This window comes from Macrotis lagotis, chromosome 3, assembly GCF_037893015.1.
Source record: "Macrotis lagotis isolate mMagLag1 chromosome 3, bilby.v1.9.chrom.fasta, whole genome shotgun sequence".
Taxonomy (NCBI): domain Eukaryota; kingdom Metazoa; phylum Chordata; class Mammalia; order Peramelemorphia; family Peramelidae; genus Macrotis; species Macrotis lagotis.
In genome coordinates, this window is record NC_133660.1 from 286194218 (window position 1) to 286220164 (window position 25947).

General features: G+C 46.7%; 1 protein-coding gene and 1 long non-coding RNA gene across 2 annotated transcripts; both read right to left on the bottom strand.

The window, feature by feature from the left end:
* Positions 1 to 331: 331 nt before the first annotated feature.
* Positions 332 to 3210, bottom strand: LOC141516643 (uncharacterized). Its single transcript, XR_012476770.1, has 3 exons — positions 3124 to 3210; positions 2548 to 2646; positions 332 to 731 (listed from the first exon to the last, which is right to left on the bottom strand). It is a non-coding gene; the product is annotated as an uncharacterized LOC141516643 (long non-coding RNA).
* A 1063-nt stretch (positions 3211 to 4273) lies between these two features.
* Positions 4274 to 10458, bottom strand: SCGB1A1 (secretoglobin family 1A member 1). Its single transcript, XM_074231657.1, has 4 exons — positions 10410 to 10458; positions 6885 to 7072; positions 5280 to 5348; positions 4274 to 4345 (listed from the first exon to the last, which is right to left on the bottom strand). The coding sequence occupies exons 1-4, from the start codon at positions 10456 to 10458 to the stop codon at positions 4274 to 4276; spliced, it is 378 nt and encodes a 125-aa protein (XP_074087758.1).
* Positions 10459 to 25947: the final 15489 nt, after the last annotated feature.

Genomic DNA, 25947 nt, shown 5'->3' on the forward strand with positions numbered 1-25947 from the left:
GACAAGGTGGTGCAGTGGAAAGAGCACCAGCCCCAGAGTCAGGAGGACCTGAGTTCAAGACTGGCCTCAGACACTGGACACTTACCAACTGTGTGACCTTGAGCAAGTAACTTAACCCCATTGCCTAGCAAAAACAAAACAAAAGGACAATTGAAGGATGCTAGGTAGAAAAGGGACATTAGATGAGAGTATAATCCCTAGTTTTACAGATGAGTAAACTGAGGCCAGGAGAAGTGACTCAGCCTCACACAGGATCAGATAGGTGGTGGGTGGTGGAGCCAAGATGTGATCCCAGGTCCTGTGATTCTGGCCACTGCACCACACTGCCACCTCCTCACCTTTTAATCTTGTTAATTTAGAGATCAGGGAGAACCCTTTGTCCAGGCTTTTCATGGACACACCCTCTACACATCTTCTCGGGAGTTAAGACTGGAAGAGACCTCCCTTTGCAGGAGCAATATGATATTGTGGAGTGAGGAGACCTGAATTCAAACTTGATCCCTCAGAATCACTTTGCTGCCAATCATGTCTTCTCTTAGGCCCCTTCCAGTCCTGGTGCGTTGGGCCTCTGTTTCCTAAATGTGCGTGTTCTTGTCAGCTATTTTGGGACAAATGGTAGGCGCCCAGCAGGGATGCTGTTATTGTTCAGTCGTGTCCGACTCTGTGTTTTCTTAGTAGATTCTGGGGCGGGTCACCAAGTCCTTCTCCAGCTCACTTGACAGATAAGGAAACTGAAACAGACCAGATAAAATGATTTCTTCTGTGTCCCGTAGCTTAAGTGACTGAGGCTACATTTGAACTCAGGCCTTTCTAACTCCAAGGGCCCACACTCTATCCATTGCACCATTCTGCCCCTAGGATTGTAGCTAGAAATCTTTTCACCTGGGGAAGGAGGGAAGGGGAAAGATACAAGTTCTAACACAGAGGAGTACAGTACAATTGTCCCTTCAGTCTGAAGACCTGGATTCAAATCTGATCCCTGAGTGAATTTGGGCAAGTCTCTCCCCCCTCTGGGCCTCGGTTTCCTCATTTGTAAAGAGGGGGTTGGACTTGGTGGCCCCTGAGGTCCCATCCAGTTCTGAAGCTGTGATCCTAGAATTGCATTCTTTCTGCTTCTGGACATAAACATAGGATGATCTGTTGTCCCCGAGAATAGAAAACAAGTCCCAAAGCCTGAATTCAGCGTCTATCAGATGAGGAGGAGCCCCAGATTAGAGCCCTAGCTCTGCCAACAAGACATAGAAGTCTTGCGGGTCTCTGTTATCACATCTGAGCAGTGGGGAGGCTGAACCCAGTGACCTCCAAGATCTTTCCCAGCTTGTCCCTTCTAGCCATGGAGGTCTGTGATTCTATTAGAATCTTCCTCCTTTCTAAGCCCCAGTTCTTCTCCGGTCACAAAGGGGCGAGGTGGAAGGGTGGATGGATGTTGACTATCTCTGAGGCTCTGACACCCTGTGAGCTTTAATTCTGTAGTGGGATCATGGTCAGGCCTGGAGTCAAGGAGACATGGGTGCAACCCAGTATTCGGGGGGGGGGCTCAGTTCTTAGCTCTCACTGCCCCAACTTACATCTGAGCCTGGACATGGCAGGGCAGGCACTAAGCTGCTAGGGCAGAAGGTGTCTGACTGGAGGTCCTTCTGAGTCAGAGGTCATGTTCCCATGATATCTCTGGTTTGAATTTTTAAACTCCCCTGAATAGTACTGGTGGATTTAGCTCTGCTTCCCACCCCCAGCCTGCAGAGGCAGGTTGCTCTGGGTGGGAGGGAAATTAGGGCGATTTCACACTGGTTGCCCCAACTGTGCCAGCCCTGGGCAGAGCTCTGAGAAGGGGCTTGTTTACAGTCTTCACTAGTAGGTCCAGTGACTCCCCAGGCTGCCAGATGAACAACAAAATGAGGCCCAGTTAAAAGTAACTTTCAAGAGACAAAATCATCTAATCAGGGAATGGGCTTAGTTCCCCTCTGGCCTCAGCTTGGGCTTTGGGGTTGCACTAGAGCCAATGATAAAATGTGAAAAGTCCCAAGTGGGTGCCTATCCTAAGTAATTTACCCAAGGTCACACAACTAGTGAGCATTGGATAGTGCATTCAAACCCAGTGGCTAGGATTCTAAAGCCAGCATTGGAGGAGAGCTAAGCTTCTCTAAGTTCTGTTATATTCTGTTCAAAGGACTCTTCCCTTGTTCAAAGGGCTCTCTGGTTCTCAGAGTTCATATTCCAAGGACCTTCCTTTCCAGATTCCAAGATTCTATTCAGCTCTAATATTCCATTTTCTAAGGTCTTTCTCAGTTCTCATATTCCATTTTTAAGTGCCCTCTCAGCCTTGACATTCCATGTTCCAAGGACCCTCCCCAGTTCTAAAATTCCATGTTCCGAGATCTCACCCAACTCTGACATTCATCATATGATCCAAAGACCCTCTTGGCTTGGCTTGGACCCCCTATGTTCCAAGGATCTTTCTAGTCTGGACAGTCTGTGTTCTAAGGTTCCTCCCTCCCAGCCCTCACCCAAGGTCCCGTGTTGGACGGCCCCTCTAAGTTCTCTATTTACCATCTTCAGCTGGGTGGGGTAGTTGAAATTCCTAAGCAGCCTCGGTGGGACCTTGTTCCATGCCGCCACCTAGGGGATGTTCTGTGCCACGTCACCTGGCTGTTGGGAGAAGAAAGTGCCTTCTGATCCTCTGTTCTGTTAACCGGGGACCTCCTCACTCTCGCAGGTAGATTTGCTGGTTTTCTCTCCAACCAGGTCCTGACAGCGCCCCCCCCCCCCCAACCCTTTCCCCCAGGACGAGATTCCATCCTTCCTAAGAAATGAAAATCTTGGGAAATTCCTGGTCCCACCAGCCTCCTGGCCAGCTGGTCTACCTGGACCAGTTCTTCTCAGCTTCCCATGGATCCAGGTCCTTTTGAAGTTTTTCGAGTGATCCAGGTCACTCTATCACGGAACACTAGAGCCTATAAAGTGGCTACTGCTGATAGTTCACACATATAGCTCCTACTGTTCATTAGGCACTGTACAAGCATTATCTCGTTTGATCCTATCAACAAACCTAGGGTGGGCAAAGGTGCTATTTCCCCCCCATTTATATATGGAGAAACTGAGGCAAATAGAGGTCAAGTGACTTACCTAGGACCACAGGACAGATTTGAATTGGGTCTTCCTGCTTCCAGGTCTGGCTTCTATCCATTGTGCCACCTGGCTGCCTCGTTTCCCTGTCACAGGTAAGAGATCAATCACGTAATAAATATTTATTAGACACAACAGGGGAAGCCCCATGGGGAATGCTCAGAGGGCTTTAATTTGGTTTGGATCCTCACCAAGAAAGCAGAAGAAGATTGTGGGAGAAATCAGAATGTTTAAGACGTGGGGTTGGGTACCTTGGCTAATGTGATAAAAAAATAATATGAGCAGTGTAGGAGAGGATGTGAGAAAACTGGGACATTAATACACCGTTGATGGAGTTGTGAACTGATCCTACCATTCTGGGGAGCAATCTGGAACTATGCCCAAAGGGCAATCAAGCTGATTGCTCCAACAATACTAGGCCCATTTGTCAAAAATATTTATAGCAACTCTTTTTTGTGGTAGCAAAGAATTGGAAATTGAGGGGATGTCCATTAGTTGGGGAATGACTGATTGGGGTGTGATGGAAGAATTTTGTGCTATAGGAAATGATGAAGGGGATAAATTCAGATAAACCTGGGAATATTTCTATGAACTTATGCAAAGTAAAGTGAGCAAAGCCAGGAAAACTTTGTATTAAAAGAAACCAGCAACAGGGACAATCAATTGTGAATGACTTAGCTCTTCTCAGCAATAGAGTGATCCAAGACAACTTCTAAAGCCTCATGATGAAAGATGCTATCTACCTCTGGAGAAAGAGCAGATGGCATCTGAATGCAGATCAAAGCATGTTATTTTTCACTATTTTTTTTGTGGATTTTTTTTCCTTTGGTCTGTGTTTTCTTTCACAACATTACTAATCAGGGAATGTATTTTGCATGACTGAGCACGTATAGTTTAAATAATATGGCTTAATGTCTCAGGGAAGAGAGGGGGAGGGAAGGAGAGAAAGAATGTGGAACTCAAAAATTTAAAATATGTTAAAATTGTTTTTATGTGTAACTGGTAAAAAATTTTTTTTAATGTCTGCAGATGGGACTGGGGAGAGCATGTGAGGTGTTTTCAACTATTCTTCCTACTGCCACATAGAGGAAGGATTAGACCTTTCCTGCTTGGCCCCTAAGAGCAAACTAGTGCTGAGCGTACAAAAAGGTCATATACCAGGAGGAGTTTCCACAGTGGTATGGGCCACCCCCACAGGAAGGGAGCAGCCCTCAATACAGATCTGCAAGCAAAGGCTGAAAGATCACTTGAGGCAGGTGCTGTTTGTAGATAGGTCCTGGGGTCCCCTGCAAAAGTCTCAGAGGACTTTCCAGAGGAGGACATTGAAGTCCATTGTGGCTAAACAGCTCACCCATTACCTCAGAGGTGTCAGAGCTGAAATTTGTACAGGTGTAGGTTGTCCCCAGTAATTCTTTGGGGGTCCCTTCCATCTTTGAGATCCTGTGATTCCCTGCCCTGCTATCCTCTCTCCTCCCCCACCAAAGCATATTAAACTTCAAGATCATCCAGTGCAACCCCTTTAGGTGACAGATGGAGAGAGAGAGAGAGAGAGAGAGAGAGAGAGGCTGAAATGACTTGTCTAAGGTCGCACAGCCAAAGACTGCACTGCACTGCACTGCACTCGGGGAGCTAGGGAGTACCTGGCTGCTGGTCCAATTTTCCTTCTGCATTCCTCTTATTGCTTATGCCTCATCACCAAAAGAAGGAAGGAAGGCAGGTAGGAGATAAGGAGGGAAGGAGGAAAGGAAGAAATGAAAGAGGGAAGGGAGAAAGAAAGGAAGGAGAGAAGGAACAAAGGAAGAAAGGAAAGAAGGCGGGAAGATGATTGTGAGATGGTCAGTCCATCCCTGCTTAGACAGGCCAGGGCTTTTCTGGCGTGTGACAACAGTGGCACTAACCCAGATTGTAGGACCTCCTTGAATGGGCATCCATTCTATTTTAGGGGGGTCTATCAATCAAAGGATTCCATTAACCTTGTTCCCTTGGTGCTTATGCCAGGAACCAAAGGCAAAAAATGAAGTCAAGAATATTTGTGGTCAGTAAAATCGAGGGGTCTCGATCATCACCCCCCTCCCCCAATGCAGGGGAGGGAAACTGAGGCTGGTGACTGGAGGAGTGATTCTGGATGGAGGCCTCAGTCTAGATAGGAGCATCACTGGGTGTGGGGCCAGGACCAGCTTAGAGACAGTATGGACAGTCAGTGTAAAGAGCTTTGGGTCTGGAGTCTGGGGAAAAGAGGTGCAATGGATTCACTGTGGGATTCAGGAATCAGAAGACCTGTGTGTGAATCCAGCCTCTCACTGACTGTGGCACTTCGGAGTTGTGTCTCCCTACCTCACATCTGTAAAATGAAGGGGTGGGACTTCAAGGCCTCTCTTGTCCCTCCTACTGAAAATCTAGGCTTCTATGGAAAGGCTTCAGATTTGGTTTGTGACTTTGAGCAAGTCCTTTCTCTCTGGGGTCCTCAGGTCCCTGCTCTGAAAATGAAAGAGGTTTAGGTTTCCTGGTCTTGAAGGTCCTTTCTAGCTCGAGACTCATAACCCTATGTCAAGAATCTGTGGGACAGGTCCCTTCACTGAAATATCACAATCTATGACCTGGGTTCAAATTCTGACTTTGTTTCTAAGGGGAGAGCTAGGTGGTGCAGTAGATAGACCACTGGCCTTGGAGTCAGGAGAACAGGAGTTTGAATCCAGTCCCAGATATTTGCCACTTAAGTAGCTGTGCAACCCTGGGCAAGTCACTTCACCCTTATCTCACACCAAGGCATCCTGACCCATTTCTGGTCTCTGCACCCAGATGGCTCCAGAGGAGAAACTGAGACTGGAGACTTAGCATGGCCCTCCTCACGCCGATATAATTTATGTGCTTGTCATGGCATCACCCCCCTGATTTCCCTGCTTCTTCGAGCAAGCTTTGCTGTCCTCATGTGGTGGGCACGAAGGTTGGGGACAACCCTTCCTCCTTAGTCTTTCTACATGTTCCCCTGGACCACCCAGGGGAGGGAGAAGAACATTTGCTTCTCCAGACTCTGACTTGTGACTTGTCCTCACTCTTGCCTTGAGTCTCTTCCCCATGGGCTTTGGTGGGAGGGCACAGTCAGGACCCTGCTCTTGCCTCCCTCCCTGCTTCTGAGCCCTCCTACCCAGGCAGCTGCAAATCCACTCAGACTCCTCCCCAGCCCTCCCTGCAGTCACCTGGGATTTCAAAAGCTCTTGCCTAACAATTTACCCTATTCCCAGATCTCTCTCTTTGTTTCCTTGTGTGGGTATGAATAGACAAAAAAGGACAAAATACATGGATTCAAATGCTTTCAGTTTATTTTGGGGAGTAAAGCCAAGGGGACAAAGATAAAAAGCTGGGCTGGGGAGAATACTGGACGGGAAACCATCGGGAACCTGGTGATCAGTAAGCTGGCATCAAGAGATGTCTGGGAAATGAAATAAGCAGACTTGACGAATATTAGCTTCTATACAATATTTTAATCTGAAAAAATACAAAAGAAAGGACATGAAAGGATAGGATTTGGACATTCTATGGCATGTCCTATGTAGCCATTTTCATGTCAGGGAAACTAAGGGATAAAGCACCATGGTGACTATTTTTTCAGGTTTTGAGGAGCGTGGACCAGTGCCCCTAGGGAGCATTGCAGATGGCACCTTTCTCCCTGGGACTTTTGCTTCTTCCCTGAATATGATGGTATTAGGAGAGGAAGGAAGAAGCTCTGACCAGTAGAGACCCCTTGGAAGGTGGATATTTACCATCAGCCTCCTTACATTCTTTTTGTTCCTGTCGGTGAGTTCATCCACCCTTTCCTTCAGTTGCTTTGCCACTGTCCTCATGTCCGAATCGGGACTGAAGCAATCAATGGTTGCCAGATGATTCTCTGGGGTGCCCATTAAGAGAGTTTCGCAGACTTGGAAAAATGATGGGCAGAGATCAGAAGAGGCTGGAATGGAAATAGAAGGGGAGCCAGGGTTTATGTGGCCATTTTCCAAGCAGGGCTGACCCACTTAAGAGGGACGCCCCCGGTCCCAGGAAGCAGAGTCTCGTAGGCCTCAAGAGGTCAGTCAGACCAGGAGGAAACGGAGACCCAGAGAAGAGAAGTGATGTCATCCAAGTCACACAGCTGATCAGTGTCTGAGTGGGTTTGGAACCAGTTAGGACTCTCAAATTGGTGTTTTCCTGCCCTCTATGCACTTGATCCCTGGTTACCTTCAGATGGACATTTTACCTTCATGGCCTCACTAATTCATTTTGTTTAATAATGATGCTGATGATAACATTAGTAATTATAAAGTTAGCTCAATCAAGCAGCAAGTGTTTGTTAATGCCATTTATTATGGCTAATAGAGACAGCTAGCCTAGAATGCTGAGTCTGGAGTGAGGAAGGCTAGGCTTCAAATCCAGCCTCAGGGAAAAACTGTGTGACCCTGGGCAAGTCACTTAACCTATGTTTGACTCCGTTTCCTCTAGTGTCAAATGGGAATACCTCACAGGGGGGCCATAGGAGATCATATCTGTCAAATGCTTAGTATCTAACACATAAAATAACCTCCAGAAGTGGTTATTTCCTTTCCTCCTTCCCTATTGGCTATTGGGCAGGACACCAGGTCCTAGACATATAACAACAAAAATGAAACAACCCCCAGCCTTCAAGGTTCATAAAAGACTCTATATAGGATGACAAATATAGTGTATATACGCACATAACCGTAAATAGATTTCTATGTAAAGATGGTTATATGTCCTATTATATATACATATTATATCCATAGGAAATCAAGGACCTTGAGCAGGAAAGATGGAAAGAGCCTTCAAAGTCACTGAGTGCAGCCCCTTCGTTCCACCAATGTGGTGAAAGAGGCTAAGAGAAATGAAAGCACTTGCCCAGAATGTCCCAGCACTAAGGGACAAGACTCAAAATCAAACTGAGAACATGTTTTTATCATTTTCTGCCTTGGTTTCTTCATCTGCAATGACACTAATCTTTGCACTTCCTGCATTTTTGTGGAGTGATAGAAAACATTGCCTCCTTCAGCAGTTTGGGGGCTCAGGAGTCCTTCAAAATAACTCAAAGTTATTAAAGACTCCCCTAGGGAACTCTGGGTGAGTTATGTCTATCAATATTTATTAGATTAGAAGTCAGAATATCTTAGAATTATGATGAAAACTGTTTTGCCTTCTCTAACCCCTTAAGTCTTGATGAATTCTGGGGGTCCCCACATCATACCTTGAGAACTTGGGACATCTTCTTTTGTTGGAGGCTTATTCTCCCCCAAGGGGGCTGTCACAGACGGCCAGGGCAACCAGACAGAAAATAATGATCAGCTTCATGGTGGAGCTGGACCAGGTTGGCGGAATCCGTGTCTGGAGAGGTGATGGAGCTGCTGCTAACGTAACCCACAAAAGGTTCACTCTTATATCCTTTGGGCAGCACCTTGTCCTTCCCCTTGGGAGATGAAGGGGGGAAGGTTTCTACTGCAATATTTACTCAGATCTCGAGTGAAAAGCATAAATATCCCACTTCTCTTTTCTGTGAAAAAAGGTCCTCCATAATGGCAACCACTTTAGGGATCACTCAAGAACTTATTTGTTTCAGAGATCACTGGACACCCTAAATGACTTGTCTGACCTCATTCCAGTTAGTCTTGAAGGTTGGGGGGGGGCACAACAGAAGGACATCAAAGAGACCTTTGGAAGGTCAGAACTTAAAGGAACCTTAAAAGAAGAATGTCAGCCTGTGTGGAACCTTTATGTCAAACTGCCTGCCCAGGAAAGGGACTCATGAAAAGAAAATTCATGTTTTGGATGAACTTTTGTTTCTGGTGGTCTTGGGGAACAGGGGGATGGCCCCAGCTGAATGCTACTTCTCACTAGGTGATCTCAGGGATATTGACATTCCTCTCTTGTAATCCCCTTTGTTGTGTTCTTTGCTCTAATCCCACTCCCCTGATTATTTTTTTTTTATTTTCTAGATTTTATTTATTTAAGTTTTACAATTTTTCCCCTTCCATTGCAGATAGCCCAAAATTGTCCCTGGTTGTTGCACTGATGGAATGAGCAAGTTCACCCCTGATTATTTTTAATTAAAATTTTTCCTCTATCACATTTAAAGATGGTTTTCAACAATGTTTTTTGTAAGATTCGAGTTCCAAAGTTTTTCTCCCTCCAAGCCTTCCTTCTAGTTTCTTCATGACAGCAAATAAACTGATACAAGTACAACTATGTTAAACACATTTCCACATTAGTCATGTTGTGAGAGAAGAATCAGAACAAAAGACAAAAAATATGAAAAGGAAAAAAACATAAAATTTAAAAAATGAAAATAGTCTGCTTTGATTTGTATTGAGTCCATAGTTCTTTCTCTGTATGTGGATGGCATTGTCTATCACAAGTCTATTGGAATTGTCTTTGATTATTGTACGACTGAGAGGAGCTAAGTCCATCATAGTTGATCATCACACAATATTACTGTGACTGAATACAATGTTATGGTTCTGCTCCCATCACTCAACATCAGTTCATGCAAATCTTCCTAGGGTTTTCTGAAACCTGCCTACTTATTTCTTTTTTTGTTTTTTCAATTACATGTTATGAAAAATTTTCAACATTCATCCACTTGCATATTTATAAATTAACTTTTTTATACTTTTTTTTATAAATTACAATTTTCTTCCACCCTCACTTCCCACCCCAAGAAGCAGTCTAGTGAATGCTGTACATGCATTTCTGTTTAATAGGTTTACATATTAGTAATTTCCACATTCATGAGGGATTAGGACTAAGGGGAAAAGAAAGAAAACCATGGGAGAGGAAGGAAAAAAACATAAGAGAAATTTTTAAAAAGTGAACATTGTGTTCATTGAAATTCTGTGGGGGTTTTTTGGTTTAGTTTCATTTATTTATTCATTCATTATTGTCTATTCATTTCTTCCTTCCTTCCTTCCTTCCTTCCTTCCTTCCTTCCTTCCTTCCTTCCTTCCTTCCTTCCTTCCTTTCTTTCTTTCTTTCTTTCTTTCTTTCTTTCTTTCTTTCTTTCTTTCTTTCTTTTTCTTTTTCTTTTTCTTTCTAATTTTGGTCTAGATGTGGATGTGGATGGTGCTGTCCATAACAGGTCTCCTAGGATTGCCCTAGCTCTTTGAATTGCTGAGAGGACTGCTCATCATTTCTTATAGAGCAATACTGTTCCATTACATTCATATAGTCATTCCCCAATGGATGGGCTTCCCCTCGATGTCCAATTCTTGGCCACTATAAGAAGAGCTGCTACAAAAATTTTATACCTCTCCCCCCTGCTTCTTCGAGGAATGCCCTAACACCGTTCACATCCATTTGCGATTGTATTGACTTTCTTTTTTTTTTTAGGGTTTTTTTTTTTGCAAGGCAAAGGGGGTTAAGTGGCTTGCCCACTAGGTAATCATTGTCTGAGACCAGATTTGAACCCAGGTACTCCTGACTCCAGGGCCGATGCTATATCCACTGCACCACCTAGCTGCCCCTTGATCATATTGACTTTCTCAGAAATGGTGGAAATTGAGGCAAGTGAAAGCAAGACCCTTCAGAAGGGCCACATAATGTGACTACACTTCTCCTAGCTGCAGGTCCAGTGCTCTAACCATTAGACCATCCTTTATTGGAGGGGTCCTGTGGGGCAACCCCATAGGGGTGGATCACCTGCCCTTATTTCCTTCATTCCTCTCACATCTCCTCTGTAAAACAAGGGTGTTTTAAAAGCTCTCTTCAGTCCCATATCTACAATCTAAGTTCCTGGGCAAATACTGGGCCGCCTCCTCAGCTAAGACCTGTCCGATGCCTCCTTGGAGGGGACAGTGGATGCAATCGTCTCTTAGTCGCGGGGAAGAAGGGAAGAGGTCAGAGGAGGGGAAAATCTGAGAGCTAGGGATCAAGTTTGTGTGGGAGGAATGGGATGAGAGAGATGCTGAATAAGATACTTATGTTTCCTTGGATGGGGCACCTCACCTCTCAGTTTCCTCACATGTAAAATGAGCATCCTTTGAATCTCTAAGAAGAAGGGGCTTAAAATAAATGCTCTAAATTCTATGGAGGTGATAAGTCTTGAGACCCATCCACTGATTTGGTGCATCTCGTGGCTAGGAGGAAGCTGAGACCCATACGGGGAATGTCTGGCTCCTCGAGTCTTATAGTCCTAGGTTACTCCAGCCTACCACGGACTGGGAGCTCACTTCCCTCTAACAGGGACCTCTTTCCTGAGATTCAGAGAAGGCAGGTCACTTGTCTCAAGTCACACAGCTAGGGAAAGATCATGGAATGGAATCCCAGGAATCTTGGGGTAGGGAGGCCTCAGGGACTTTGGGGGAAGAGAAGGTACTTTGGGACTCTGGCATACTGGTGATTTTTATGTGAAAAGTCTCACACTGGGTGGGGAAGTCAGTGCTAAGGAAGAAGTTGATTCAAAGTCTAGTTCCCCACCCCCCTTCCCCAGTGGATCAGGAATACCTTTTAAACCCCAATATCAGCATCAAGGGATGGCCCAATGGCATCTTCATAATCTTTTGGGTTGGGAAAAGGGGCCTGAACTTCCCTGGAGGTGGGGAGAGTCAGCCGGTCCTGCTGGTTTTTGAAAATGGGGTTAGACATAGCAGGAGGCAGAGCTGGGCTTGATCGGGGCCTGGAATCTGTGGTAGTGGAATTCCGGGACCCCCCAACTCTACCCCCCAACTCTGTGCTCTAGAGGCCAGGTGACAGATGAGTACTGATGGCCTGGATGCTAACCCAGTTTGCTTCTATGCTTCTTTGCCTTACTGAATTAATATCTCAAATTTACATTGGAAAGAAAGCCATCTGTGGAGGTGGAGGACCCAGGTGCGAGTTTAGTCTTTGTTCAGCCCTCTGTGGCTAAGCAGAGCAGAATGAGCCCCTTTTCCATTGGACTATCTTAGAGCAGCTAGGTGGCACTGGATAGAGCACCAGTCCTGGAGTCAGGTGGACCTGAGTTCCAATCCAGCTTCAGACACTTACTGGCTATGTGATCTTGGACTAGTCACTTCACCCAGGCTGCATCGCATCCGGAGTCATCTCCAGGCACCCTAACTAGCCACTGGACCAATGGCTCTGGAGGAGAAATTGAGGTTGGTGACTTGGCATAGCCCCCCCCCCACTCAAATCCAATTCATGTGCTTGTTATGGCATCACCTCTATGATGTCTTGGTCTTCTTTGAGAACAAAGGAGAAACATCATTATCATCAACATCATCCTCAGTACTGAAAGACACATCCCTGCCCTCCACCTCTCACTCACCTGGGATGTCACTCTCCTTTGGGTACTCTTTGGCTCATTAAAGTCCTTGCTCAGGTGAGGTACCCCTCCTGATGTGCCTTAACCAGGGCAAAAGAGGGCAGACATTCCTAATCAGGGGTGCTCAACTTCTCTCAATGCTGCCTAATCTCAGATTAACTTTCATAAGATATTGGGATCAGGGGCGGCTAGGTGGCACAGTAGATAAAGCACCAGCCCTAGAGTCAGGAGTACCTGGGTTCAAATCCAGTCTCAGACACTTAATAATGACCTAGCTGTGTGGCCTTGGGCAAGCCACTGAATCCCATTTGCCTTGAAAAACCTAAAAAAAGTTATTGGGATCATAGATTTCAAATCAGAAGGGACTTTAGAGGTCAATACCATCATTTTACAGATGAGGAAACTGAGGCTCGGAGAGATTGTGACTTACAAGGTCACGTGGGATTTGAACCTATGTCCTCTGACTCCAAACTCAAACATGCTGCTTCCTAAGCTTTCTTGGCTGCCATATTATGCCCTACACCAGTGCTCACCCATCTCAAGTTGACTGTCCATTAGATCCCCCAGATCTTTACCAAGAAGCCCGTAATGCCACCACACTTGCCTTATCTTATGTTTGGGGAACTCAGGTGCTTGGCCACTTTAGCCCATGTGGAGGATTCCCACTTAAATGTGTAAATCTCTTCCAATATTCTTCAATGTCATGAGCAATGGTTCAAGATCATGGTAAATAGACTGTGTGCCATTGCAAGCTTAGTAAATGCTTGCTGAGGGAAGTGAGTCAACGAATGGATGGACAGGTTTCTCACCTGGACAGCGACGGCCAGATCTGAGCTCCTTGTGGGGCTTGAATTCTTAGCTCTAGTACAAAAGGGAAGGGGACAAAGGAAGTCTCCCCAGCTAATATTAGCTTTCTCCTCCAGCCCCTGGCATCCCTTTTCGAATTCACCTCATTTGACCTAAATTCGCTATACAAGTTGATTTCCACTGGCAGGCTCTTGGGCACCATTCTGGAAGGCAGAGGGATTACCAAGGGGGTGGTCGTGGGTGGGGAAGGGAGGCTTGGGTCTCTTTTTCCTCTCCCGGTACAATAGGCTTAGGAGGATCAGGTAAAACCAATGGGATGTCTCTATTCTGCAGGACAGAAACTGGTTATTCCATCACCACCTTGTTCTCATCTTTGAGGACATATTGGGGTGACTTTGGAGAGCTACCAGGAAGAAAGAGGGGTTTATTTATGGTCCGATCTTTCTCATGGTGTTTTCTAATTATTACTTAATCCTAAATAGTCTTCGTTTTGCAGGTGAGTCATTGAGAGTTTCACCTTCAAAAGCAGTAAAGCCAGAAGGAGACTTGAGTTGCCAAGTTGTTCATTCTGGAAGCTTCTAAGTAAAGTGTATGTGTTGGGTGAGTGGGTTGGGAGTCCTGGGTTAAATGATGAGAATGGGAGGGTTTAGAGTTAGGATCTTCCAGCACTCACATTCATAGCCCTGAATGACTCAGGATTTCTGAGGCTTTGGGGAGAGAGCAATGGATTTGGGAACTGGAAGACTTGCTACTCGTTTCCTGTGTGATCAGATAAATTCCTTTGAGACTCAGTTTCCTTTTTTGTAGAAGGAGGGGATTGCATTAAGCATTCACAGATTTCAAGCCAGACAGTTCAACCCCTTCTTTGTGGAGTAGGAAATTGAGCCCAGAGAAGGACACTAACTTCCCCAAGGTCACACAGGCAACAGTCTGAGGAGGGATCTGAACCCATAACCACAGCTTGCTGCACACCCAGATTGTTCCTCTTTGGATCATGCTGCCTCTCAGATGGTCTCAAAGACCATCCAGCTCCAAACTCTACAATTCTAAATTTTTGGGACCCAGATGTTTCTCTCCCACACCTGGATGATTCCAAGTCTCTTAAGTGGTGTCTTTCCCTCTAGCCTTGCCCTATTCCAACCCAATTAACACAATTTAATCTTCCTAAAATGACCATTCCTCTGATCACACACATTCCAGTGTCACCCTGTGCCTCCAGGATCAAATAGTAAGGAAGGGAGGGACAGATGAATAATTTTAAAAGATACTTCTTACTTGAAAAATTAAGAAAGTAAGCCAAAAAGAAAAAAGAGGGAATGTGGTAGAGTACAAAAGACTCAGTGTTAGGGGACCTGGGTTCAAACCTCAGTGGGGTGCCTTTAGTGCTTTCTGGGTCTCAGGAAATTGAATCAAATGAGCCACAAAGCCCCTCCCAGCTTGTAACTTTTATCTATTGATGTTAACTTCCTTAGTCTAACACTCAAGGCTCTCTAAACCTTGCCCAACCAAGTCTCCAAACGATCTCCTGACCCTTCAGCTCCATGAGTTTTTACTTACTATGTACCAGGCCCCCCAAGTTAGGTGCTGGGTCACAAAGGTCTCCAGGAGAATATGGAAGACCAGTCCTACCTGGGAACAAGTAGGGGTGGGTTTGAGTGAAGGGGGGAAGAAATGAAACTCTATGGGAGTCCTCCCTCCAATCTAGGCTGATGGATCAGCTCAGTGTTCTGGTAGCACTCAAAATTGTTCCCAGCTCTGCCGGGAGCACTCTTCTCTTTTACTTGGAATCCTCCCCAGGAAGGTATTAATAGGCAAGACTCTCAATGACTCACTTGCAGAACAAAGATGATTTAGGATTAAGAAATAATGAGAAAACACCATGGGAAAGGTGAGACCGTGAACTACCCCCTCCCATTGTCTTTTCAGTGCTCCAAAGTCACCCCAACAAGTCCTCAGAGAGGATGGAATAACCAGTTTCTGTCCTGCAGAACAGAAACGTTCCATTGCCTTGACCTCCTCCACCCCTAGGTCAGAGATTATTTAAGAGAAAAGATCAGGCTCTTCCAATGGGAGCCTATGAGCAGGTACACCATCTGAACTTGAAGATTTGGGGGAAGAAACCCTGCCTAGAGGCAGGGGGATGACCTAAATGACCACACCCAGATCCCTCCGTTCTCTGTATGGGATGCTGGCTGCTGGCCAGCATTCAGAACATATGAGTGTGTGAGGTAGACTCAGAGAATCATAGAATCTTAGGGCTAGAAGCCATTTTGGCATGATCTAGTCCAACCAGAACCCCGTTGATGGTACCATTGTTGATTCTCAATTAAGGGGATTAGATCACACTTGATGAAGATTACAACAGTTTTCTGCCAAGATTATGTCATAGATTACAGCAGGGTTTAGTCCTGTCTTCTAATAAAATTCCACCCTCTGCATAGACCTTCAGGGAGTAGAATTAAAGAGCAGTTTCAGAAATACGCAGATAAGCCCAGAAATAGCTCCCTTCAGTTCCTTCTCTTATGATCTTTGGTCTGTGCTCTTTGAAGCTAAGATTCAGCAGGTTCAACAAAAATGGAAAGACTTCTAGAAGAGAGTCTAGGAGGGGACTGTGAGGTCAGCTAAAGGATGGTGGCTGCAGTCGGTGTGACTGGGATATGCGAGTTTTTTGTATGTAGGTTTTCCTTTTCCCTTCCTAGTGAGGATGCTCATTTAACACAAAATCATTCATTTAAAGAGAATTTTGTGGTCAGAAGGGACAGGAGAAAATCACTAGCTAGCTAGCTGACTGATTGACTGACTGACTGGATGAATGGATGGATGGATGGACAGTCAGATAAAGAATCTAATACTTATTTTGTGCCAGTCACTATGCTAAATTCTTTTTAAATTTTTTTTTATTTGTTGAAGGCAATGATGTTAAGTGACTTGCCCAAGGTCACACAGCTAGGCAATTATTAAGTGTCTGAAGTCAGATTTGAACTCAGTCCTCCTGCCTCCAAGGCTGGTGCTCTATCCACCATGCCACCTAGCTGCACCCTACTAAATTCTAAAAATACAAATACAAGCAGAAAAAAGAAACTAGTTCCTACTCCCAAAGAAATTCCATTCTTGTCATAGGAGACAATGCATAAAAGAGAGAGATGGAAAAGTGAGAAAGAGGAAGGGGGGAAAAGACCCATGCAGGGGAAAGATGCAAGAGATTTTGAGTCAGAACTGGTCCTGGGAGAGAAGTAAACCCAGATCTACTGACCAATCAGAGTACAGATCAGAGGGGTTGGTCTTCAGGATGAAAGGTCTGTTGGCTTAGATCTAGAGGGGACCAGAGTTGGGAACAGAGCTAGATGAGAAGGGATCGATTCTATTTTAATTTTAAGAGAAAAAACTCCTACAAATTCAGAGAAACAAATCACACTAAGTCATATAGACTAAATACCAACCAAACGAGGATATTGAGGTTCTTCATAGTGCAGGGAAACACTTTTTTTATTGACTCCCAAAGCTCATGAAAAGCCTTTGGCAATAATGGAGGCAGCCCAGCAAAACAGAAAGTGCTCAGGGGAGAGGGCCTGCTTTGATGCTCATGTGCTGTGTCCTGATCTCTGGGATCTCGGAAAATCTCAAGCACAAAGATTGCTTTGTAAAATTTGCTTGATGGGGGTCTCCCCTCTCTCCAGCTTGGAATCCCCCTTGCCCTGTTCCATCCTGAGGGTGCCATGGGGATAAGCAAAGGTAACCAAGTTAACCTTAGGGGATCAACAAAAACCGAGTTACTCAAATGGAGTCCCATCGGGTCCACTGTGGACAGCTGAATCAGGACATTTGAAAACCAAGAAAGTCCTAGTTTTATAGGGGAAAACAAACCAGGCTGGGGGTGATAGCGTGGATAGCAGGTATAAGTACCAAGCTGTGGGTGGTGGGACCCTGAGAGAAGGTAGGGAGAAGGCCTTGATATTCAGGTATTCACCTGGCAACTCCTCTTCTAGGAATCATGGTGAAGGATCACCCTCTTCATATTTGCTGGTTTCCCTCCTGTTTCCCTTCCATCTTTTTTGACCTTGATTTTTTTTTACTTTAGTGTGTGGGACTGGAGACCTTGGAAGCCCTTTTCTCCCCGGGGATGGAATTCCCTTTCCACAAAGGAAAATAAGGAGACAGAAGTGTGTGTGTGTGTGTGTGTGTGTGTGTGTGTGTGTGTGTGTGTGTGTGTGTGTGTGTGTGTAAGTATGTTATGTATATATGAGTAGGTATGTGTGTTTCTGTGTGATCAATGGAGATACTACTGTTCCAGTCCCTTTTTAAAACCCTGCTTCATTGATTTCGATTTTATTTAATAAGGCATCCACGTCATCTTCATTGGAGTGAAGGATTTCTTTTGGGTTGTGACAGTTTGGGAGGCTCTAGGGTCCCAGTGGAGATGGGGGCAGGAGCCATTTTGCTCTTTTCTGAGTTATTGAGGGAAAGGTTTGGGTTTTGCATCCTAGAGAAGACAAGATGAGACAGAACCCGGGCTTGAATGTTCTAGAGAGAAGGTGGGCAGCTGCAACAGCCAGACCAGTCTGTTCTTGCATGGGCAGAGGGGCTCAGAGCTCTCCCTGGTGGCTCCTGGCCAGACTTCTCTTGAAGGAATGATTCCAGGCCTTCCCCAGGAGGCTCCCCCTCTCTGCCTGCCCTCCCCTTTTACATCTGACCTGCCAATATGGGTAAGGTGCTCCAGGGGAGAGGACAAGCCCTGTACTTCCTTATCATATGAAGACATACTGTATGGAAAGTGTTTTGAAACCTTAAAATATTCTATGTAAATGCTATTTTATTATTGTGTCGGCAGCATCACAGATGGGCAAAGACTACAAATTGGAGTTTGATTGCTTTGTTGATTGTCTAGACTCGGGGTGATGGAAAAATGGCATCTATGAAGACCAGACTTGAGCATGGACCTGGCTTCTATCCCTTTTTGCCTCTGAGAGCCAGTTGTTAACTCATTTGCCATCAGAGAATGCCCACAACCGGCAGACGGGGCAGAGCCAGGGAAGGGGACTTCTCTGTGTCTGCCCAAGCAAGGGTAGCCAGTGGCTATGTGATCTCATAGATTTCTTCTACTTCTCCTTAGGGTGGGGCCCACTCGATTCCTCAGAATTTGGGGGGCCCTCCTGCTACCTTTCCATGTGTTCCCCTGGGTGAGGTCATCACAGATGACCTTGGACATCGGTTCTGAGGGACGCGGCACCAAGAGAATGGAGCATTTGAAGGAACCTCAGGCTATTTAGCCTGGAGAGAAGCCTGTGGGGAGGGGAGTCAGTTGGCTGTCAGCTATCATGGGCAAGAGGGACTCTACCTGGCAGAGCTCCAAATGACCGGGAGCGTCTGCAGTCCCGCTATAACAAGACCTAGCCATTCCTAAAAATCTCTCTGCTATGCCAAGAAAATCTACAGGGCTTATGGGAAAAAAGGGGTTGGCACAATGTGCAAAAACTTCATCAGTGACCAATGTTAAAGAGAGGATAGGAAGGGGGTGGCTAGGTGGCACAGTAGATAGAGCACCAGCCCTGGATTCAGGAAGACCTAAATTCAAATCCATCCTCAGATAATTGCCTAGTTATGTGATTTTGGGAAAGTCACTTCACCCCATTGCCTTGCAAAAAAAAGAAGATAGGAATTTGATTGTACAAGGACAATGGTTAAGAAATAAATAGAAACTTCAATATATAGTAGGCAGCTAGGTGATACAGTAGGTAGAATGCTAAACTTGGAGTCAGGAAAACCTGAATTCCAATCCAACTTTAGACCCTTATTAGTTATGTGACTCACATCCCCCAGTTTGCCTCAGTTTCTTCATTTGTAAAATGAACTGGAGAAGGAAGCTGCAAACCACTCCACTATCTCTGCCAAGAGAACCCCAAATGGAGTCATGAAGAGTCAGTTTTCACAACTGAAAAGACTAAACAACACCACAACATCGAGGAGTGGCATCCTTGGTTGGAGGATGCTGCTCATTTGAGCCAGACGACCACCACTCCCTGGTCAGACGTCTCCCCTTTCCACAGGTCTCACTGCATGCTGGCATCAACCCCCACTCAACCCATCTGAAAGCAAAATGATAAATAAGAAATACAAACTTCATCTTTGGCTCAAACTGTTCCCTAATAGGTCAATCATGTGAGAACAAATATATATTTTCAAAGCAAACATGATGGCAGCACTGATTGGACAGTTAGAGTCATCCCAGAGTTGAACAGATTTCTTTGAGAGGTAGTGAGGACTAAACCCTGGTGGTCTTCATGCAGAGACTGATCGATCCATTTGTCAGGTATCTTATTCTTAGATTAGATGGTTGCAGAGATTCCAGCTCTGGGGTTCTGTGAATTCCCATTTTTCTCATGCCTTAAAGTTTCTAAATCATTTTTCCCGGCAACAATCCTCTTACGGAAGGGGCACAGATTTAATGGCCTCCATTTTGCAGCTGAAGAAACTGATACTCAGAGAAGTTAGATTTAATGTTTTATCTTCCTGATGTGATCTAGTGATCTCAGACCTGCAGAATGCTTAAACAAATATATATTAGTTAGATTTAATCTCCCCCCCTTCCCATGATAATTTTCCTTTGGCAGCCTGATGAAAAAATGGATTCTTGTTTTGGTCCCACTGAGAGTTATCGTTCAGCTCTCCCATTTTCCAGCTAGGGAAACTGAGGTCCAGTGAGGGTAAGGGTCACTGCGCTGGTTTGTGTCAGACTCTGTTGTGATTCCTACTGCACTCACTGTGAGGAAATCCATAGTTTCCCATTTTCCCCTCTTTTCCAAGGGTTAGGATGGAGCCCTGTGGAGGGCTTCCTAAGTGGAACAGCAGTCAATGAGGCTTCATGTGTGGGCCAGGGGACTGGGGATGGGTCTGGCTTGGGATAGGCCAATGGCTTGCTCTGTCTTAGAGATGACACAGTGCTGGCTTCATTAAGTTTCTCCACGTCAAACATAGAGATAGCTATAGGCCAGAATGAACTTCAGAAGCCACACATCCAATGCCCTTGGTGGACAGTTGAGGGAACAGTGGCCTGTCCGAGGCCATATGGCAAGTCAGTGGCAGGGTTGGGCTGGGGAGCCTTCACAAAACTGACTGGATTATCCAGTCCTATACAGGAATGTTCTAGTAAAATCCCTTTCCCTCTCAATCTCAGGTGCCTCCTCTATAAAATGGGTTAACCTGATTTACTCCCACCCTAGGTCAAGGCAGCTGAAAATATTCATTAACCACCTTTGAAGAGGTTTGACCTCTTGGGAGATAACTATGGGTGGGCCTGAGGGCAGCCCCACCAGCTCTGCACCCAACCCAGCCCAGGCTCCTCCTCTGGATTCCTGTCTTCAAAGCTGCTCCAGGGAAGATTTGGAGCTGGAAGGGACCTCGGAATGCCCCCTCTGCTTTTTACAAATGGAGAAACTGAGGCTGAGTGATTTAGTCAGAGTCACTCTACTAGTCTCCGAGGTTAGATTTGAACTCGGGTCCTCCTGACTCCAGGGCCCATGCTCTATCCACTACACCACCAGCATGGGAAGGGCAGCCAGAGTTTTCTTGAGATAGTTTCTGGCCCGGCTTCTGACCCAGCCCTGGACAAACAGCATCCTGTGGGGAGAGGGTGCAGCCACAATCTGGGGGTGGGCTGGGAATATGGGGGAGGGGATGCAGCCACAGTCTTGGGGACCAGGAAGCAGACCTTAGCCCACTGGATCCGGGGAGGAAAGTCACCCGTGCAGAGAGGGAGAGGTGTCTGCAGGAATCTGGTTCTGTGTGGGAGTTGCCTAAGCCCTGGGCTTAGTTTACCTGCCCAAAGTTTGGGCTTATCTCTGGCCCTTCTTCAAAGGGCTCCGGCCAGGGTGGGGTCTTCCTGGATGTCGTTCAGGTATTCGGGGAGACTTAGCTGACTTTTCCAGGGGTGGAGGCAGGAGCAGCAGGTGTTTCAAGTCTGGGCTGAGCTGACTGGTGTGTGACCCTGGGCAAATCACTTCCCCTCCTCTTGAAAAGGAGGGAGTAGCCCGGGTGGCAGCCAAGGCAGGGGATGGGGCTGGAATCGTGGCCCCACTGGCTGAGCCTGTTTTCTAATCTGTAAAATGGGGATAATGAGAACCCCCATTGGAGTTTGCTGGAAGGGAAGAGGGGGCTAAAATGCAGAGAATGCCAGCAATGTGTCCTATGCTCCCCCCACCAAAGCCAGAAATGCTGGCTGGCATCCTGCTGTCTTGGGGCTGGCATCCTGCTCTCTTGGGGCTGGCACACTATTCAGAACTGGAGGTTTGTCTAATGCAATCCACTCACCTTACTGCATTTCTGCTCTCTTGGGGGAGGAGGGGTGCTGCAGGTTTTACTGAGGAAACTGAGGCACTGAGAAATTGGAAAGGACACTGGTCAGAGTAATGGGGTTGTGAGAGGGCAAGGGACTGGGGGAGGTCCTGTGGGTGGTCCTCAGGTCTGACATCCTTCTTGTCCTCAGCTATTCAGGGTAGGGCGATGGAGAGACGAGGTTCCCTGGCCCTCTTGTGGGATGGAGCCCGAGCCACCTGTGAGAAAAGGAGCCCCAGGTGGGGAGGGGCAGCTGCAGGCTGTCCACCAGGACTGTAGCGACCCTCACTGGAGAGAATTTCAGAGAGCTGTGGAGGAGTGTGGAGGGAGGGTGCAAAGGTCAGATCTGGGAGGACATCCAGGATCAGGATCTAGGGCATGCGTGTGCATGCACACACACACACACACACACACATGCACACACACACACACAAACACACACACACGCACACACACACACACACACACACACACACACACACACAGAGTCTCTTTCCTTATTTCTTTCTTACTTCATTGCAGCCCTTGAAAGGAATTTCAGGATGATTTGGGGAGAGGGTTGACTGAGAGGGCCTCAGGTATTTCTTACTCTGCAATGGGCATCATGCTGGATCCAGAGTCAGGAAGACCTGAATTCAAATCCAACCTCAGATCTTAATGAACTGTATCATCCTGGGCAAGTCACTGAACCTCTTTTTGACTCAGTTTCCTCATCTGTAAAATGGGGACAAGAACAATATCTACCTCCCCAGAGTTCTTGTGAGGAGAGAATGGGATAATGTATGTAAGGGGGAGGTAGATTTTTTTTTCTATTTTAATGACACAATTATTTTAAATGATAATTCTGTTAATAAAATATATAAGATTATTAAATAAAGTAAAAACGAGTATTATTTCACTTTCACTCCCAGAGTAAAATCCAGAAACCAGCCATTGTGTTTGTGTTTAAAACTTCCCAGTCCTCACTGGACTCTGTTTATTGGACTGTGTCTCCTTCACTCAGTAGACATTTATTAAGCCCCTTGGGTTTACCAGGCATTCTGTTAAGAGTCAATTATACAGAAAATAGTCCCTGCCCTCGGGGAGTTTACAATCGAATGAGAGCAGGACTGTCTTGGGTCACTTTTTGTATAACTGGCTCTTAACAGAGTGCTTGGTAAACCCAAGGGGCTTAATAAATGTTTATTGACAAGGGAGTCTACTTGTGCTCTGAGTGCCCTCTTGTGACTGGCAGGAATTCTGCATCCTCTTTGGCAGCCAGTTTTGCCCAGGTGTGGGGCAGTGCTGACCTGCCCAGGAAGCATCGCCTGCTGCCTCAGGAAGGCTGCCCATGAGCCAGTGGAGCCTGCTTGTCCTAAACAGTGCTCCAGGTGACCAGAGGACCCCCAGAGGGGCACCCTGAGCCCACCCCTGCTTCATGTGGGTCATTATTGGACCATGTTGCTGCAGTTATTATTAACAACTGGGATTAGGTCCTTGCTGTGTGACATCAGACAAGTCGGGTTACCTCAGTTTCCCTCTCTGTCAAATAGGAATAATAGTCTCTCCTGCCCATCTCCCAGCATGGTCCTGGGTTCATTTAGGAGACTGTATGGAGAACCTTAATAGATTGCAAAGAACCGGCAGGGTATGTCCTAAAGCTAAAGCATAGGCCTGCTCCTGTCCCTCTCTGAGCCTCAGTTTACCTATCTGTAAAATGAAAACAATATCAATGGTCATAGCACTGGGGTTCAGGGAATGCTGGCTGCTCACAAGAGCTCTCTGTGAGGATCAGAACTACACGTGTGACTGTGTCCATTAGACTCTCCGGCCCTCCATCCCCCAGTGGATGAGGCGAAAATGTGAGCCTGGAAATCCTAGCTATGAGTCCGTTGTGCCTGTGGCTCTGCAAGGTGGTCGGAAGTCCTGGCCCTGAATTCTAGCTCTGCCCTTCTGTGACCTGGGACAAGCTACTTCCCCTCTCTGGGACTCAGTTTCCTCCTCTGTAAGTTCCCTTCCAATCCTTGACCCATGACCACCGTCTGTGCAGCTTGTCTAGGACCCCAGAGCAGTCTGCCTGCTTTTCCTCCCTGGGGCTCTGGGGAACCTCTGAGGGGTGGGGGTCCCGTCCAGAGCTCTCATTCCAGTGGGATCCCTCCAATATCAGCCACTAGTGACCAGCTGCTCAGTTCCAGGGAACTACCGGACCCCCATTGCCTTGGTGCATTGGGACTGGGCTGGTTGTAGAACCTGATGAGGCCTCACTCTTGGGCACCCTGACTCTTGGCTGGCTGTCAGAGGGGCAGAAGCCCGCCTCCCCCCCAGGAATTACTCCCCTGTGAGGATTAAACCAGATAATTTTGAAAACCCTTATTAAAAGATGGTTCCCGACTTCTTAGGACCCACAACTTCCTTCGCCACAAAGGGAAGGATGGAAGCCAAGCCCCAGAGTTGAGGGGGGATGGGAAGAGGCTGCAAATGCTCAGCATCCTCTCCCCCATGGAACAGGACAAGTCCACCAAGGTGACATCAAGAGAAGAGAGGCTGAGGCCGACTACCCCCCTCCCCCAAGTTCTGGGCTGCCACCAGTAGACTGGAGCCCGTTCTAGAATGTTTATGGAGAAGGCTCCAAAGTCTCCCTAAGACACTCCCTTCACACATCAGTATTTCTCTCCCAGAAGCAGATACCCAGGCCCCTCCATCCTGGACGCTGCCCTACTGGTGTGAGTCTGGGCTCACTGGTCAGACCTGGGCTATCCACTGATGCTCACAGGATGCCATGGAGATTGCTGGCAAGGCTATTTCATTGTTCATGACCCCATTTGGGGTTTCTTGGCAAAGAAGCTGGAATGGTTTGAGTGCTTCCTTCTGAAACTCATTTTACAGATGAGGAAACTGAGGACACTAGGGTCACACAGCTAGAGGATTTGAACTCAGGTCTTCCTGGCTCTAGGCCCGGCCCTCTATCCGCTGCACTTTTAGAAGGGCTGTGTCACAGGAAAGATGGGATCCAGAGGAGGCACCCAAGCCTTGGAGATTCTAGGAACTGAAGGGACACAAAATCAGAGGGGTTATTTTGATTTACCAAAGGGTATTCTAAATAGAGGGTAAGAATCCTCCCTTTGCCTTCAAAACCCCAAAGGCAGCATCAGAAAACCCTCAATTTGGAGTTGGGAGGTCATTTGACTCACACAGGGGATAATACGGTAGGATTCGAACCCAGGCTCCTGGCTCCACATTCAGAGCCCTTTCCACTGAACAGGAGCAGATGCTTTTGGGAGAGTCTGAGGAGCCTCGGCCCTGGAGGCCATCCCTGGAGGTGTGTCCCCTTCCCATCATCACTCAGTCCAGGCAATGTCTGGGAGGTTTCTTTCCCAGCCCATCTTGGCTCAGGGAGGAATGCCCCAGGGGCAATTTAGCTTCCAGGGCGGGCTTGGAGTTGGGGCAGAATCCGAGGAATGAGGCAGGGCTTCCTCAAACTTGAGAGGCTTCATTCCTGAGTATCAGTGAACTACCACCCAAGCAGCCCCCCAGCCCAGAGGACAGGGGCTGGAGGCTGAGGCTTGCATGGTCAAGGTCCACCCTGTCTGACAGTGACTCTGAGGCAGCAGCTTGTGGTGCCCAGAACCTCTCCTCCAAACCACACGTCTATCAGCAGAGCCCTGGACTTATTCCATCTAGGTTTAAGAGAAAGAGAGAGAGAGGCGTGTTCTCGAATGTTCTTGTATGTTCCTCTGTCTGAGACAGAATCATAACTGGAAGGAATCGTGGGGGGGGGCAGGGGATGTCACAGAACCCACCCCCTTTACTCCAAAATGAAGCCTAGGGGCAGCTAGGTGATGCAGTGGATAGAGCACCGGCCCTGGAGACAGGAGGACCTGAGTTCAAATCCAGCCTCAGACACTTACTAATCACCTAGCTGAGTGATCTTTGGCAAGTCACTTAACCCCACTACCTTGCAAAAACTGGGGAAAAAAAAGAAACGAGGCCAAAATGAAGCCTAGAGAAAGGGGACAAAAATCCTACCTAAAGATGCACAGGGAGAAATTAGTCAAACTGGGGCTGCAAATGAAAAGAAAAACCATACTGATCCAGTCTAATCATTTCCAGATTAATCAGCCCCATCCTAGAGACGGAGGAAAAAAATTAAGCAAGACCAACAACCCACACAGCGTGTGACATTGCAACTGAAAAGTATGCATGCCAGCTTCCTCAGCCACAGTCCCCCACCTCTCTTGGGAAGGGAAGGAGGTGCCGTAGGCTCTTTTCTAGAGATCGGTCATTCCAGTGGCACGACCAAACACAATCTTCTTGCACCAACTCCAGAGCTCTGTCCTGGGATCCTCTTCCTTTGCCTATTGACTGTGTAGACACCACAGTCTCCCATTTACCATTGGGATAAATTGCAATGACCCCCATTTGTCATTGAA